The following is an 18,420-nucleotide window of genomic DNA, read 5'->3' as shown; positions in this document are numbered from 1 at the left end:
AAACATGGTATAAGCAATTCTACCACTTCTCCACAAAAGTTTTCACTTTCTCACTTGTTTCACTCCTTCAAGAGTTTTCACTTGTTCACATTTTCCTTCCATAATAGCTGACTCTTCCTCAGATATTATAGAATCAACCAGGTTGGAAGAGACCTCCAACATCATCCAGCCCAACCTAGCACCCAGCCCTAGACAATCAACTAGACCATGGCACTAAGTGCCCCAGCCAGGCTTCGCTTCAACACCTCCAGGCACTGAGACTCCACCACCTCCCTGGGCAGCCCATTCCAATGCCAATCACTCTCTCTGACAACAACTTCCTCCTAACATCCAGCCTAGACCTCCCCTGGCCCAGCTTGAGACTGTGTCCCCTTGTTCTGTTGCTGCTTGCCTGGCAGAAGTGACCAACCCCACCTAGCTACACCCTCCCTTCAGGTAGTTGTAGACAGCAATGAGGTCTGCCCTGAGCCTCCTCTTTTGCAGGTTGCATATCCCCAGCCCCCTCAGCCTCTCCTCACAGGGATGTGTTCCAAGCCTCTCACCACCTTCATCACCCTTCTCTGGACATGTTCCAGTATCTCAACATTTCTTTTGAATTGAGGAGCCCAGAACTGGACACAGCACTCAAGGTGTGGCCTGAGCAGTGCTGAGTACAAGGGAAGAATAACCTCCCTCGTCCTACTGGTCACACTTCCTGATCCAAGCCAGGATGCCATTGGCTCTCCTGGGCACACTGCTGCCTCATGTTTAGGCTGCTATCTACCAACACCCCTATGTGCCTTTCTGCCTGGCTGCTCTCCAGCCACTCTGGCCCCAGCCTGTAGTGTTGCTTGGAGTTGTTGTGGCCAAAGTGTAGAACCCTGCACTTGGCCCTGTTAAATCTCATCCCACTGGTCTCTGCCCATCCACCCAGCCTGTCAAACTCCCTCTGCAGGGCTCTTCTGCCCTCCAACAGATCCACATCTGCTCCTAGCTTTGTGTCATATACTTACATGTCCACCAACTCCCCACTCCACCATTTAGCAAACTGAAAATCAGACTTGCTGATCCTCATGAAGTTCTTTTAAGACCTGTCATCATGTTTGCTGCCTTTCATTTCTCTGGTATTAAGGCAGCACTAAGCAACAGACTACAAAGCACAGCTATTAACTCAGCTGGCTCTCATGTTCCTGTAGAAAACCTGAGTGTTGGTGTAAATGCCAGCAATTTCTTACTGTTCTTTTTATAAGGCAGTTTTAAAACCTCTGTGGGCAGTACTTCACCCTGAGATGTCCTCCAGCTCAGTGTCCTTAAAGACAATTTTTTATATCATAAAGCCTCTCCTCGTTCCATTCTAGTGGACAAAAGTCATCCATTTTTTTCTTCTATAGCCTAAATTTCTTCACAGTCATATTTTGGTCAATTCTGGGCTGAATGCTCTCTTGCAGGGTTCTCACCTATGTCGCATTTGAAAGCAAGTGATTCATTTTTATGCATTTCCCAAGGATCTCCCCAAAAAACTGCTTTCATTTTTTTTACATTCAACTTGCCAGCACTTAAGTCCTTGCTTAATTATCCCCATTTGGATACTGATGCAATTTTTGGAAGGATGTCTTCTGGTGGTCTCCTCTACATCGTCTACTTGATTTGTTTGAAGTCTTCTCTATACATTCACTCTGAGATTTTAAACATAAAATTAATCAGGTTGGAAGAAACCTCCAAGATCATCCAGTCCAACCTAGCACCCAGACCTAGACAATCAACCAGACCATGGCACTAAGTGCCCCAGCCAGGCTTGGCTTCAACACCTCCAGCCACGGCGACTCCACCACCTCCCTGGGCAGCCCATTCCAATGCCAATCACTCTCTCTGACAACAACTTCCTCCTAACTTCCAGCCAAGACCTGCCCTGCCACAACTTGAGACTGTGTCCCCTTGTTCTGTTGCTGGTTGCCTGGCAGAAGAGACCAACCCCACCTGGCTACAACCTCCCCTCAGGTAGTTGCAGACAGCAATAAGCTCTGCCCTGAGTCTTCTCTTCTCCTGGCTAAACAACCCCAGCTCCCTCAGACTCTCCTCCTACTGTCCTTAAAATATATCCAAGTTGTGTATTCCTGTTTTGGCAGGCCTGATAGGCCCAAAATAGGCTTGTACATGTCCTGCCTTGCCTAGGCATGTTTTTTCTGCTCCACCAGAGAACCAAGCATGGAAAACGGACACAAAGTACCTGGAGCCAGAGAGTCTGGCCTGCCCAGGGTCCTGTGATGTAAGGTACATACACTTAGCTTGTGCCTGCCTACTGCAAGACCTGTGCTGTTCCCAAATTAGGGAAAAGAGAGCCTGTGGCTTTGCCTCATATGGTATGGTTTGGCTAACTGCCATCCTGATTGGCTATTCTTGTGTCCAAAGGGCAATTAATCTGGGCCCACATTGATACAAGGAGATAGGCAGGTGAACAACCTGCCTGTGCATCCCTGCTTTGCCTCCCTGCTCTTTGCTTGCTCTCTCTGCTGTGCCCAGCCCTGCTGCCATTGCACACTGCCTTATTGCCTGCCTGCTAAACTCCACTGCCGCCTGTTACAGGAGCAGACTCTGGATGCCTGCACACCATCAGCCTGTGTGACATCGTGCTGAGACTGCACAACATCTGCCAGTGCACCTGAAGGTCCTGCCTGGAATCTCTGGGCATATGCAGATGTTCTAGAAGAAGCCAGGAGACAAGGGCAGAGGCTGTCTGTGTCCTGTCCCCAGAAGCCAGGAAGATTCAAGCCTCAACGTCCAACAAGACAGAGTCTCCTGAAAGCATTTGGGCACTGTCTGGACTGTGGCCAGCCCCCACAAGCGGGTAACAATCTGTGAGTAAATGCTCAAATGCCTCTCTGTAATTCTCTGCTGTCTTCTGCCATAGAGCAGAAAGAGCTTAGGCCCAGCTACTGGGCAAGCGGAGTACTTGACCACAAGCAGCACTGACCATGGGAATAGTCTCTTCCAGTTCAATTACTGCTTCTGTATTTTGCTGGTTATATTAGTTATAGATTATATCCATAGAATGTTTCAATAACTGTGTAAGAACCAAAATATTATTACAATTAGTGGTCGAGGGTGGCAAGAGTTCTGAATATGAAAATTAATAAACAATATTCATTTTGGAAAATATCATCTTGCATTGATAAATTTCCCCTACCATGACAATTTCCCTTGTGTTTCTACACAAAATCCAACAAAGTTCTCATTCATCAACTGGATATTAAACAGTATTGTGATGGAATAATTATTCTTAATTGTTCTTGTAAAAATAATGAATCTATGCATATATATGTATTGACTATGGCCATACTCTATGTGCTAGTTTGAGGCAAACTGGAATAATTTAATGAGAGAAATTAGATTATAGGCTGTGAAAAGGAAACAATAGTGATGTCTGCTTCACTCATAGGCTTGCTGAGATGCATTAAAAACAAGAACACAAAACATAGAACAGTGTGTGGGGGTGTCTGTTGGAGCCTGTGCTTTCTCAATGATCTGTTTTCTGTATAACAAATCCTTCTGCTTTCTAACCCCCCTGGCTGCTGCTCCAAGCTCACCTTGCACACAAGGCAAAGTCTGGCATAAGGTGGAGGGGTGGAAAGGAGGTGGAGGTTGGGAGCCTCTCCTGGGGACTCTGATTTCTGGGAGGGCTGTTGTGTTTCTGTATTACCTTTAACTTGACTATTTCTGTATGTAGCTGTAAATATTGTAAATACCTGCTTGCATAATGTGCTAAGCTGTAAATATAAAGCTTCATTCCTTAACGTCCACGTCAGCTGAGCCTAGTCTGGGTGACTTAATGGGGGGGTGAGTAACACCCAAATCATCATACTGTACAATTTTGAAGGCCTCCTGAGCATACCTGAAGGTCAAATGACAAACTCCTTCTCCTCCTAGTGACTCCCTGAATAGCTGCTCCATGAAGTTAAAAAACTCATCCCTTCATATTTCAAAGCAACAATTGCACTGTCTACCTGGGAGATGACTCTCACTACCACAAGCTGTACTCTGTGCTGGGTCAGGAACTGGCTGAATGGCCAAGCCCAGAGAGTGGTGGTGAATGGTGCCACATCCAGTTGGCAGCCAGTCACCAGTGGTGTTCCCCAGGGGTCAGTGCTGAGCCCAGTCCTGTTCAACATCTTTATTGATGATCTGGACGAGGGCATTGAGTCCTGCATCAGTAGGTTTGCAGATGACACCAAGCTAGGAGCAGGTGTTGATCTGCTGGAAGGTAGGAGAGCCCTGCAGAGGGACCTGGCCAGGCTGGATGGGTGGGCAGAGGCCAAGGGGATGAGATTAAACAAGTCCAAGTGCAGGGTTCTGCACTTTGGCCACAACAACCCCAAGCAGCACTACAGGCTGGGGACAGAGTGGCTGAGAGCAGCCAGGAAGAAAGGGACCTGGGGGTACTCGTAGAGAGTAGCTGAAGATGAGGCAGCAGTGTGCCCAGGCGGCCAAGAGAGCCAATGGCATCCTGGCCTGCATCAGGAACAGTGTGGCCAGTAGGTCAAGGGAGGTTCTTCTGCCCCTGTACTCAGCACTGCTCAGGCCACACCTTGAGTCTTGTGTCCAGTTCTGGGCTCTTCAATTCAAGAGAGATGTTGAGATACTGGAAGGTATCCAGAGAAGGGCAACAAGGCTGGTGAAAGGCCTGGAACACAAACCCTATGAAGAGAGGCTGAGGGAGCTGGAGTTGTTTAGCCTGCAGAAGAGGAGGCTCAGGGGTGACCTCATTGCTGTCTACAACTACCTGAAGAGAGGCTGTAGCCAGGTGGGGTTGGTCTCTTCTCCCGGGCACCCAGCAACAGAACAAGGGGACACAGTCTCAAGTTGTGCTGGGGGAGGTATAGGCTGGATGTTAGGAGGAAGTTGTTCACAGACAGAGTGATTGACATTGGAATGGGCTGCCCAGGGAGGTGGTGGAGTCGCCATGTCTGGAGGTGTTCAAGAAAAGACTGGATGGGCCACTTTGTGCCATGGTCCAGTTGACTGGATAGGGTTGGGTGCTAGGTTGGGCTGGATGATCTTGGAGGTCTCTTCCAACCTGGTTGATTCCATGATTCTTGTAATCTCCCTCCCAACCCTGTCAAGTCTTTAAAGTTCATTGTCTTACTGCTACTTTTTCTCTTTAGATATGGTATTTCAGTCACTAGGGATTCCACCTTTGACACTAACACTGCTAACTTTATTAAACAAAACATATCTTTTCACCTAGATAATCTTCTAAATTTTTCACAGAATCATAGAAGCAACCAGGCTGGAAGAAATCTTGAAGATCATCCAGTCTAATCCATCTCCCAGCCCTATCCAATCAATTTTCCTACATAATTCATAGTCTTGGTATTATAAAGACAATTGATTATTTCTTTCCATCTCAATTTCTTACTCTCTGAAAAGCCTAACTTGAAGAGAAATCCCATAGTTTAAGAATTTCCTGGTTTCATAGATTTGTCAGGGCTGCAATGGACCTCAAGGATCATCTAGTTCCACCTCCCATGCTGTGGGCAAGGAACACCTCACACTAGATATCAGGTTGCTGAGGCTGGCCTCCTAGGATTCATAAGACACTCAAAGAAAATTAACATTGGACAGACTATACATTTGTCCTGCCTAAATCTGATTTATCTTTCATATTACTTCTCTGATTGGATGCAGTGCGGATACCAAAACACAGGAAAAAACACCAAACAGTTTTGCCCTTTACCACTAGTACTGGATAGAGCAGATATTAGACATTTCTCTCAATGGCAGGGTTGGGAAAGCACTTTTGAGGTGTTTAAAGCATTTATTTTGCACAGTAATTTTTGAAAGACAAGAGAGGGGGCAGATCAGTTCTTCTACCAGGACACCAAAAGTATGTATTGCAGGAAAGCTCACTCTGACACAAGGGAATGCCACCTCTTCCCCATGTATACTTCACTGCTGAGAACACTGCTTCCACAGAACTAGGAAAACACTACTGTGTAGCAATTGTATTCAAGCAAAGGCTTGATGGGGCACTTAGTTCCATGGTCTAGTTGATTGGCTAGGGCTGGGTGATAGGTTGGACTGGGTAACCTTGGAGGTCTCTTCTGACCTGGTTGACTCTATCATTTGAACAGCAATTAGCTCAAGCTAGAGAGATGCTGAATAGACTGTCTTCCATTAACTTTCAAGTAGGGGATTGGGAATTACAAAGGAAAAAGCCAGTGACAGAAGAGATTTACCCACAAAAAAAGGCATGGGAAGAAGGAAACAAGGGCCTCTCTCCTCATTCTCAGCAGGGATGAACAAAAAATGATCAAGCTCATTTAGTTTTCCAGCATCCAGGGGTAATTTTTGGACTGTAATTACAAAATGAACCATGTGATACAGACCACATGCCCAAGTCAACTGACACTCATATGAATAATTAACCACCTCCCAGTGATCCAGTAATCCCTTAAGCCATTTAACATCAGGTTCAATCCTACACACTGGATTTCCAGGAAGAGGGAGGCTAGAGGTCTGCAGGATTTCACATGTGATTTTGCCACCTTCCCTGTAAGTCTGTGAGCTTCCAAAAACACTCAGTAATGTCCTCTCACTGTGGCTGTTCAATAGCATCTGTACCACAGGTTCCTCTTACCCATCTCCCTAGGTTCAGCACTTTCTATGTGAAATGACTGTCCTGGAGTCCTGTATACCCCTAAATTCCTCTCCCTATGTGGTTTGAATGGGAGAGGAAAAGGTGCAAAAAGACCTGTCCCCCCCTGCCCTGCAGTCGTGAATGTGGGGAGCAAGGGGCCCTTCTGGCACGAGGGGTGCCCACGCAGTGCCCACACTGGAATGGGGCTGGGGATTGGCTGCGCTCTTCGCGCCTAGGCAGTGGTAACTCTGCTCTTTGTCTAGGAAGGGTATAAATATTGGGGGACGTCCCACCCTGGGGTTCCAGCCTTAGAGTTCACCCCCGTCTGAGAGTTCTCCCCCGGCCTGGATAGATTCTGCAGCAGGAGCCCCTGGGCTTTGCTCCAAAGGATGGCTTCCCACCATGAGCTCCCTTTATGCAGGCTCAATAGGCCTTAACGACCTTCGGATGGCCTCTGAAAGAGAGTGAGGGGACAAGCAGCTGGACCGCCCTTCTTTCAGCCAGCCTGGCTCACCTGTGACTAACTCTGGCTCAGCTTTATTAAGTGGGAAATGCTATCATTTAATAGCTTGAGCCTTTTCCAACTTCAGACTTCCAAAATAGTCAAATTATCTATGGTATCCTTGTAGATCTTCTCAAACGAACTGAATCTGCTAATTCAAACTAAATTAATTTCTGTATACAGTTTTTATATAAAAATTCCTGACTCAGCAGCATTAATTCCCTGCCTCCACAACAATGACCTGTTACAGCCCAACAAGGAGAACTCAGCAACAACAAAAACTGGACTACTACTGTTAAGAAAAGCAGCTTCATTACATTTTCCTGGCTACTAGCAGTTCTGCATGTTATGGGACTGGCAGTTCCAGAGATGAGATTTTACATCTCTGCCCATGTCAGAAGCATTGGGACTAGATGATCAGAAGCATTGGGACTAGATGATCTATAGGTGTCTTCCAATCCAAACTATTCTATGAATCTATGGATCTAATTCCTGTTGACTTCACAGTTGCCAGCTGTGTATGCTTCTCCCATTTGGGCTCCTAGCCAAAACTTTTCTGCCAGGTACTGAAGTCTTGGCAGTGCTTCACCACACACAAAAGACTACAGAGGCCCACAGGTAGTTGGTTGTGGATGGAAATGCTTGCCAACACTTGATTCAAATTAAATATTCATGGAATCACAGAATTTCTTAGATTGGAAAAGACCCTCAAGATCATCTAATCATTAGTTTCACACTGACAAGTCCTTGACTAAACCAAATCCCTCAGCACATCTAATCACTATGAATTGCTAAGGTTGGAAAGGACGACCAGGATCATCCATTCTAATGACTGAAGGTCCTACACCAATCACCAAATGCCTGAAACATCTTCATGTGCTAATCAAATAGTTTTACATTAAATTCATAATTACTTCACTTGTCTCAGGAGTACACAAATCTCAAACTCCTCTAAATTCTGGAACACAGGAGAACTGAGATGAAGGTTGTGTGGTGGCTTTATATTCCTCATATCCCTCATCCTGACTTTTGCCTTTTAAACAGCACAAGGCAAAAAGAAAGTGTGCAGTAAACTGAAATACACCTCAGCAGTTAAGTGTAACGACAGGGTAATCTGAATTAGATGCCTGCTAACATTGGCTTGCTGTACTGTGATGGATAAACTGCAGCTTCACCCCTGTAAATCAAAAGCAAATACATAACTACTCTCTAACACATAAATAGATTTACAGGAACTGACATGTATACATAAAACCATAGCTTCTTTGCCCTCTGTGCAATATAAGCACAAGGTTTTTCTATATATCTAAAGCTTGTGAGTGCAGCGTAGCAAATTTCAAAGTATCAGACTTTCACTAGCAAGATACACTGAGTACTGCTGTTATCAACAAGCTCTACAGTGGCCCAAACTCTGGTAATAGACACCAGGGTATGGGAGCATTCCTCAGCTTCCTAACTTCTTTACCAACCCTCCTTTACAGTGTTGAGGTCATAGAATAATCACAGAATCAAGCAGGTTGGAAGAAACCTCCAAGATCATACAGTCCAACCTAGCACCCAGCCCTAGCCAATCAACCAGAACATGTCACTAAATGTCCCATCCAGGTTTCTCTTGAACATCTCCAGAGATGGCGACTCCACCACCTCCCTGAGCAGCCCATTCCAATGCCAATCACTCTCTCTGACAACAACTTCCTCCTAACATCCAGCCTAGACCTCCCCTGGCACAACTTCAGACTGTGTCCCCTCGCTGTGTTGCTGGTTGCCTGGGAGAAGAGACCAACCCTCACCTGGCTACAACCTCCCTTCAGGTAGTTGTAGAGAGCAATGAAGTCTGCCCTGAGCCTCCTCTTCTCCAGGCTAAACAACCCCAAAAAAATTCCAGTCTGGCTGCCTCCCTCATCAGGTCATCTTCCGGCACAATGGCACAGCTGCTCCTGTACCTTCACAAGTTCTTTCTTGAAGTAGGTCCAACCTTCCTGGACCCCTTTGTTTTTAAGGGCTGTTTCCCAAGGAACTTTCAAGTTAGTTCCTTAAATAGGAACTATTGCAACTAAGTCAAAACCAACCAACCAGAAAAAAAACAAATCCAAAACAAAACAAACCTCCAAAAAAGGAACCCAAAACGTAAAAGCAAAACATCCAAACAATAACAACAACAAATTTAATTTAATTGACACAGTTTAAAAGGAATTGCATGAAGCAGTTATTTATTGTAAGATTAACTCAGGAAATCTCAGTCCTAGTAAGCATCTTTTTTGGCATCTCCTTTATCTGTTTGTACAGTGAGAACACAAGTAGAATGAGAATCTTTTAAAACAGATGAGCAACAATTCAGCCAGCAGTGTTATTCTAACGAGCTTTAAGGAAAAGGTGTTGAAATAAAAGGGTTTATGAATGCTAGAGACAGAGACAGCCAATTTTGTAGACGCTGCACAGCCTAGCTGAAAGGTTGTCAGGCAAAAAAAAAAAGCAATCAACTTGAGTGATTAATCAAGAGGTTGAAGTGGACAAGAGGAAGGCCACCTAATAGGATAAAAAAGTTCATCCTGTTAAGAATTTCAAGTTGCATCCTTGGGTAGGACAGGATTTATTACACATGTCCATGACTGCTTCTGTAAAGCTCAGTGCTTACAATCACTGACACACTGCTAGTGACTGCACTGGCAAGTACTCACCCTCTGCATACATGCCTCAAACACCATGCTCATTTCAGCTTATTGAGCTAGGACTCACGGTTGTGGCCAACCAGAGAGAGGTTTATTTAGAAACAGTTTCACAGCTGTCATTAATGTTTATAAACATGTGAAGGGTGAGTGTCAGCAGGACAGAGCCAGGCTCTTCTCAGAGATGCTAAATGACATGGCAAGGGGCAATGGATGCAAGCTGGAGCACAGAAGGTTCCATGTGAGCATAAGGAAAAACTTTTTCACTGTAAAGGTGACAAAACACTGCAATGGGCTACCCAGAGAAGTTGTGGAGTCTCCTTCACTGGAGACATTTCAAACCTGCCTGGATGTGTTCCTGTGTGACCTACTCTAGGTGATTCTGCCCTGGAGGAGGGGAGGGTTGGATTAGATTATATTTTGAGGCCCCTTTCAAACCCTAATGTTCTGTGATTCTGCAACGATGATGATTCTCTGTTTAAAGAGAAGCACTAAGAGACACTAAGCCTGTTTTCAAAAATGACTGGTAACCATACAATCAGAAAGTGATAAAGGAATCCAAAAAACCAGAAATGCTGTATTCTGAAAAACTAACAAAGTATTTCAATTATTTGCAAATCTTCAGTCCTTATGTGATTCACAGTCCTTACTGACCAAGCTGGCACTGTTGCACAGGTATAAAGGGACTTGAGCTTCCTTCATGAAAATCACCACTGACCTTTTGAGACTTTTCTTTTTTTCAAATGAGGTCATATTGGTACAGGACATCTACTGATCCATTCAGAGTGTGCCCAGGTTGGCAAAGTTACAAGGAACAGAGAAATTATTCCACTTTTAGTTTTGCATATAACTGTATATATGCCTGCATATTGTGCTATGCTGTATACATAAAGCTTCATTCTAATTCCCAGCTGGGCTGAGTCTAGTCTGGGTGGTTTCATAAGAGGTGGGGGGGGGGCAGGTAACACCCAAACCATGACAGTCAAACCAATACCTCCAGACATCGCTGCCCTTGGAGAACATGGAGGAGCGGATGACCTCAGGAGCCATCCAGGCATATGTCCCAGCTGCACTCATTTTGGTGGTTTTATGCCACTCCCTGGCCAGGCCGAAATCCGTGATCTTCAATATCTTGTTGCTCAGATCTCCATTTTCCACCTTTTCGAGTATCAGTACTGGAGAAAAGGGAGGGGGGAAATAAAAGGTATGCAGAGTAAAGCTTGTATTTATGCAAAACCAAAATGATCTTCCTGGAGATCTTCCAAATTTCAGCATTCTCCCTGACTTTGAATTATCCAAACATAACACACTCTTTTACAAGTTATTTTAAGCTGATCCCTTCATCTGACAAGTGAACAGCTATGTAGCAAATAACTTCAAATTTAACCAAAATACCGAGCCCCAGAGAACAACATAATTATTTAATACAGTGGCTAGTGTCATGCTGTACAATAATTCTCTGGTAAAAGGGCGTGAACCACTGTAACTTCTAGAAATCCAGATAAGGGAAGACATTTCCTAATTAATCCTCTCTCAGCAAGCCAGTAATAGCATCTTTTTCTTGAACTGCTTAGAGGATTTTTATTCTTTTTTAAATCCAGATACACACACAGGCTGGGTACAATGTTTGGAGTGGAAGCTCCATATGCAGAAGGTGGATGATCCATAGCAACATTCCAAATACCAAATTTCATAAAGACCACCAAGTCATAAGATTCCCTTTCTCATTATTAAGAAACTATTTTCTTTAGTTAACTCCCAAGTTTCTACCATGTTTCAGTGGGAAAGGAGTTATTGCCAAAAATAAGAAAAAAAACCAAACTTGAGACTGAACTCAAAAACGCTTTGGTATGAGGCACATATTCTTTACCCAGAGAGCTGTGAAATGAGTGTGAACCAGAGGCTCTGGCCTGGTATCCACCCAGGTTTAGCAGCACCTCATTATCCTCTTTATCTTTAAGCAACCACACAAGCTGTGCCAGCAATGTAACATCAAGTGTAATAGGCTACTAAACATCCATAACTAACAGAGCCATCAGTCTGTGAAACGATTTTCAGCCACTTTGTAAAAGGCCACACAGTCAAAAATAATTGTATTACTATTAGTCCAACGACTTCACAGTTAAAGGCAACAATCCACTAAGACACCACCGTTATGTGTTTTCAATGTCATTAAAGAGACCTATTCCTAGCAAACAAGAGTGTTCCCTCGTTTTATGTGTGACTTGAAAAACAAACAGAAACAAAAAAAACCCACACCAAAACCAACCCAAACACACAACCAGTCACAGATTATAACAAAACCTCTAAGAGATAAAAAAGCTTTACAAACATTATTAGCAGTCAGTAAAAAGACTCAAGTTCCAGGCTCAAGCTAACACAGGTATTTGGACAAGGAGAGGGGAGGCAGGAGAGAGGTAGGAATTAAAAATCTTGCATTCATTCTCATGTTTCTCTCCAATCATCCAAATGAGATCTCTCATTAAATAACAGCCAAAGTCGTTATTTCAAGCCTTCTGCATCATAAGTGACACACATCTGAGTTAAAATACAGCACTGATTGTAATAAAAGTGAAACAAACTCTTTGTTCTCTGAGAAGAAAAAAAACCTACTTCATTCAAGATTTTTTGTGAGGAAAGTCAAGCTGTGAAGGAACCAGACTCAAGGCTTAAGTTCTTGGTTCTTGTCTCTTTTGCAAAATTCCTAACATTACTAAATGCTTCATTTTACTTGCTGCAGAAAAGAGAGGGGTTTGAAGCCTAGAGTTACTATTCTCTTCACATGTACATTTTAGAGCCACACTTCAGCATAGAACAGAACCACAATAAGAAACAAAGGCACAAGAAGAGGCTCCCTTTGTGCCTAACTTTTCCTCCTTCTTTCTAATAGGTAAAGAACTGCTAAGAAATTGCTCACAAGTCACTCAATGATTGCAAGAGGGAAAAACTTCCTAAAACATATGTGCCAAGTTTCTTTTTATAACATGTACACATTCTGCCTGTAGAGCTGGTAGAGTAATAAAATACAATTTTAAATTTAAATGCAGTAATATATAGATAGATGTACAGTTTAGTTGAAGAGACAAAGTAAAACTCTGAAACCAGGAAGCATGGGTTTGGGCTTTTTTTTCTTCCCTACATAAGCACAAGCAAATTCATTGTTCACAGAGTAGAATCATAGAATCAGCCAGGTTGGAAAAGACCTTCAAAATCATCCATCCCAACCTAGAACCGAGCCCTAGCCAATCAACTAGAACACAGCACGAAGTAGCCAAGCCAGGCTTTACTTGAACATCTCCAGGCACGGCGACTCCACCACCTCCTTGGGCAGCCCATTCCAATGCCAATCACTCTCTCTGCCAACAACTTCCTCCTAACATCCAGCCCAGACCTCCCCTGGCACAACTTGAGACTCTGTCCTCTTGTTCTGTTGCTGCTTGCCTGGCAGAAGAGACTAACCCCCACCTGAACACAACCTCCCCTCAGGTAGTTGTAGAGAGCAATAAGGTCTGCCCTGAACCTCCTCTTCTGCAGGCTGCACACCCCCAGCTCCCTCAGCCTCTCCTCACAGGGCTGTGCTCCAGGCCCCTCACCAGCCTTGCTGCCCTTCTCTGGACACATTCCAGTACCTCAACACCTCTCTTGAATTGAGGAGCCCAGAAGTAGACACAGTACTCAAGGTGTGGCCTGACCAATGCTGAGTACAGGGGCAGCATAACCACCACCTCCCTGGGCAGCCTGCTATAGTGACAAATCACTCTCTCTGGCAAGAATTTCCTCCTAACATCCAGCCTAGACATCCCCCAGCACAACTTGAGATTAGATTCTGCCTAAAAGAGCTCAGTAACAGGACAGAGCATCAGATGTCGCAGCTGAATTGTACCTACCTTCCTGGCAAGAGGTTATTTAAATCTAATTACCTTGATCTGTATTACATCCTTACAAAATAATTAGTCTTTGCACAGATCTTTTGTACCCATGAATTTAGTCTTTGGTTAGGTGTAGGCTAAGTAAAATAAATTACAATGACAAAAGACCAGAGAGAAGGACAATGAAAGAGTTGCCTTTATTGAAAGTCCTTGGGTCCTTAGTTATATCCTTGGTTCCCCTTTTATTTCCTTCTAATACTAATAATCCTTCAACCCCAAATTGTAAAAATTAACTCTTAAGAATTGTATTTCTCTTCAGTATCTATTTCAGTTCTCCTTATCTTAGTCAACATTGACAAGCTCACTTGTAACTGCAAGGAGTCTCCCAAACACATCTCTCAGATTTTTGAACCTTCCCCCTTTGAGTTTGCACAGACTTCAAAGAGAATCTTGTCAATAGCTGAAATATTAATTCCTATCTGTTTCCCCCTTGAACACCTCTTTCATGGAGAACACAAACCAAGTTGCTAGGACACTATCAACGCATTCTTTCTTCATGCCAACCAATATGGTCTCATCTGCTTGGGAGCTTTATCTGCAACCAGGTTTTGCCTCTTGTTTAATGATTTTATGTATAAGTTCCCTTCTGCAAGGGGTGGAGGGGAAATAATAAATTCAGACACAAATACACAGTATCTGCACCAAAACACTTATCTACCAAGGCAGCAAATCTTCTCATTCTGGTCTGTCAATTTAAAAGATATGTACAAGACAGTATCACAGTATCACCAAGGTTGGAAGAGACTTCATAGATCATCAAGTCCTTGCTTTCACAGAAGGAAAATTTTCACAAGGGAAATTCAGTTATTAAAAAAATCCTAGAATCATAGCATCAGTCAGGGTTGGAAGGGACCACAAGGATCATCTAGTTCCAAAACCCCTGCCATGGGTAGATTAGGCTGCCCACAGCCTCATCCAGCCTGGCATTAAACACCTTCAGGGATGGGGCCTCGAGCACCTCCCTGACAATCCATTTCAGGCTCTCACCACTCTCATGCTGAAGAACTTCCTCCTCAAAATGTTGTCAATGAACTTCACAGCTGCTGTTTCAATACTCTTCTGCTTATACGACGTCAGCACAATCAGGAAACAAGTTATAACCTACTCTCACAAACACAAACCTCTGCTGTAAGGCTGTAACACTGTCAGATTTTTCCCTTGTTAGTTTTGGGAGGTTTATTTTAGTTTTCAACTACACTTTTTGATGGTTAGGAGACCACTCTTTGTCTCCAGTGGGCCAAGGCAGTGGGAAAGAAAGAGTAGGGGGAAATAGACACTTTAAGACCCATGCTGATTCAGTTGCTAGTAACATCAAAGACTCAGCAGGAAGTGGCTCTTCATTTCTTCTTTCAAAATCAAGTGACAAGGCAGCAAAATATGGCCATATAATTGCCTTTTTCTGTTTCCTCAGCTTAGAGAAAGGATTAGAGTTATCTGCATAGTGTGGAGCTGAGCAGAAAATGCCTTCGCTTTGCTTGTGCTAAAAGCTGACTCATCACTTCAGAAGCAGAACTACATTCAAGGAGGAACTACTACAGTGTGGTCACCCACAGCAAAACCAGCCCATTTTTACATGTGAAGTTAGAGGAAAGAGGCTAGTGTCCATTGCACAGAATAGTATGAACAGCCAGACATCACATAATTTACTGGATGTACCAGCTCCAGCTCCTTCAACTACTCTGCTGTTACATTCCCAATTTATTTAGCTCACAGCTTACCAGGAAAACCAGGAAGAGAACTTTTTTCTTTAAAAGGAAAGCATTTCTAACAATAGAATACCAAGGAAAGCAAGATTACCTTGCAGTACCACCATAATACTAAACCAAACTCCCCATCACCCCCATATATCATGACAACTTCATGCTCTCTTTCCCAATCTGCAGAGTATGAGGGTATACTAAAAATGAGAATGAAACTGGAACCAAAAAAAAAAAAAAACAAAGCACAAGACAGTCTCTTGTATGGTCTATCTTAGAGTTCACACCAAGTCATTTGCTTGTGGGCAATGCTACTCAGCAAGCCTGGCACAGAAGAACAGAAATCTGTTAGCTAATGAACATGTAGCCTGATGGAAATTATTACAATCATTAAGTGAAGGGAGAAACAAAGGAATAAGAAAAGGACTGAGTTCAACAAGAATTGAAAGCATGCAGGAAGAAATATGGAAGGGAGCAGGCCAGAAGACAAGGATGCCTACCATAGGGGAAACAAGCTGGATTTGTTATCTGGGGTACACCAGAATATATTTCTGACTTGATGGATGAACGCTGGCTTCACATTTAACTTCCATATAACTTTTCCCCAGCTGAGGCAATGGAGTCAAGATTTCAGAGCCAGAATGCCTGCCATTCTTTCATAGAATCAACCAGGTTGAAAGAGACCTCCAAGATCATCCAGGCCAACCTAGCACCCAGCCCTAGCCAGCCAACTAGACCACGGCACTAAGTGTCTCATTCAGTCTGGAGAAGAGGAAGCTCTGAGGTGACCTTCTTATGGCCTTCCGGTATCTGAAGGGGGCCTTCAAAAAAAGCTGGGGAGGGACATTTTAGGCTCTCAGGGAGTGACAGGATTAGGGGGAATGGAGAAAAGCTGGAAGTGGGGAGATTAAGACTGGATGTGAGGAGGAAGTTGTTCAGCATAAGAGTGCTGAGAGCCTGGAATGGGTTGCCCAGGGAAGTGGTTGAGGCCTCATCTCTGGAGGTGTTTAAGGCCAGGCTGGATGAGCCTCCCTATTCTTATCTTTGCTTTCGGATCAATTTCTCCTTTAGTCCCAATGCTTCACCATAACTATTCTTACTTTCTTAGTTTGAAGTGAGAAGACTGCTACATAAGACCTCAAAACCTGAAAAACAGCAAAGGAACTCAACCTCACCCAGAATGACGCCACCTAAATCATCTTCTCTTTCTCAGAATAATACCAAGTGCTCTTTCACTGCACTTGGATATTTTTGCAGATCACCCCAAGGCAATTCGACCACCTGCAGACAATACTTTTTTTACCATAGGTCCTTGCTCATCTCTTTCTGTATGATCACTATTTTTAAGAGCAGGCAGGCAGCTAGCTACAAAGAAGGGAGCTCAGCTCTTAGCCTTTCATAGCTGGAATGTGAAAGACCATTGCTGCAGCTGAGTATTCACTGTGGGCAGGAATATTGGATACATTCTATTGCTTTCTCCATCCTGCACACAGAATGGCTTGCTATGGTTTAGCTGACCCAAGTGTAAAATGGCAAGTAGTGGACAAGCATCAGCCATCCACTTCATCCATTTAGATAAATCAGGTACTGTAAGGAGATGTACCAGATACGTCACATTCCAGGTACAAGAGATTTACAGAAAGAAAGGAGCACAGTAAAAATCTGCACAGAAACAGAGGCTTTTTCACCTTGAGACTCTTAAATGCAAAACATCAGCTACAAGTCTTCTCCATGGTAGAATTTAAGAGCAAACCAGATCCTCATGAGGAAGTATTACCATTAAACTTCTCCCTGCCAGCAACACAGCAGAACTCTCGAGCAAAAGAGCTGAAAGGGAATATTTCCATTTCCAAACAATTCCAAATTTGTCAGTATATGGCTTTACACTAGTTTCAGAAGTCAGCTAAGGGCTTATTGAAGCTGAAGGTGTGCCAGAGGAGGAAGGAAAAAAAAAAAGTCTGATTCGTATTACAGGATCCAGACTCTCCCACCTACAGATGGCAGAACATGTCCAAAACTGAGCCAATCTGTTACAGGAAATCCTGTCTTGAATAAAGTCTCCTCACTCAACCCCACATGTTTTCTAAGGGCTTGTTTTTCAGACCACAGAATACAGTTATCTGAGACTGGACAACTCTGATGGCACTGTTTCAGTGAATTCTTTGGGCCAGGGAACACTCTCACACATGGGTGCCTCACTCTGGGTACAGTTTCCATACTTTTGTTATAGCTTAAACACTAAAACCATCACAAGAAAGGTACATACACAATACCTTTGGCTCACCTGCTACAGCCACAGGGAGAAACTGCAGTGGTGAATAAAACATAACAAACAATCTCAAGTAGCTCTATTGATCAATGAACAGGCAGGCTATACTCACCCTATCCCCTGGCCAGCAGAGCTCCTCAGATGCATAGACAGCACAGCTCATAGGCAACTGTCTCAGAAGGCCATCATGGTGGTAAGGTTGGTGCCGCTCCAACTTGCCTGCGCATGCTCTCAGACTATAGGTGTTCAGAATTCTGTGATGTGTGCCCAGTGCACCCAGGAATTCTGAACCAAGGAGAACCAAACTCCTCCTTTATTTTTGTAATACCATCTTTCATAGAATCAACCAGGTTGGAAGAGACCTCCAAGCTCATCCAGTCCATCCTAGCACCCAGCACTGTCCAATCAACCAGACCATGGCACTAAGTGACCCAGCCAGGCTTCGCTTCAACACCTCCAGCCACAGAGACTCCACCACCTCCCTGGGCAGCCCATTCCAATGCCAATCACTCTTTCCAGCAAGAAGTTCCTCTTAACATCCAGCCTAGACCTGCCCTGGCACAACTTGAGACTGTGTCCCCTTGCTCTGTTGCTGCTTACCTGACCCCCACCTGACTACAACCTCCCTTCAGGTAGTTGTAGAGAGCAATGAGGTCACTCCTGAGCCTCCTCTTCTGCAGGCTGCACACCCCCAGCTCCCTCAGCCTCTCCTCACAGAGATTGTGTTCCAGGCTTCTCACCAGC

The 18,420-nt window shown here is 44.1% G+C and overlaps 1 protein-coding gene across 4 annotated transcripts in view; it reads right to left on the bottom strand.

Moving 5' to 3' along the window:
• MAP3K9 (mitogen-activated protein kinase kinase kinase 9) overlaps positions 1–18,420 on the bottom strand; it is a 77,446-nt gene that overhangs the window by 36,827 nt on the left and 22,199 nt on the right. For all 4 annotated transcript variants that reach the window (XM_064143407.1, XM_064143404.1, XM_064143416.1 and 1 more), the window contains one exon: positions 10,776–10,956. In XM_064143407.1, coding sequence (XP_063999477.1) covers positions 10,776–10,956 — 181 coding nt within the window. The remainder of the gene's footprint in view (positions 1–10,775; positions 10,957–18,420) is intronic.

Source organism: Pogoniulus pusillus, chromosome 1, assembly GCF_015220805.1.
Source record: "Pogoniulus pusillus isolate bPogPus1 chromosome 1, bPogPus1.pri, whole genome shotgun sequence".
Lineage (NCBI taxonomy): Eukaryota > Metazoa > Chordata > Aves > Piciformes > Lybiidae > Pogoniulus > Pogoniulus pusillus.
Note: the sequence above shows the minus strand (reverse complement) of the source record. Positions and strands in the feature narration are given on the sequence as shown.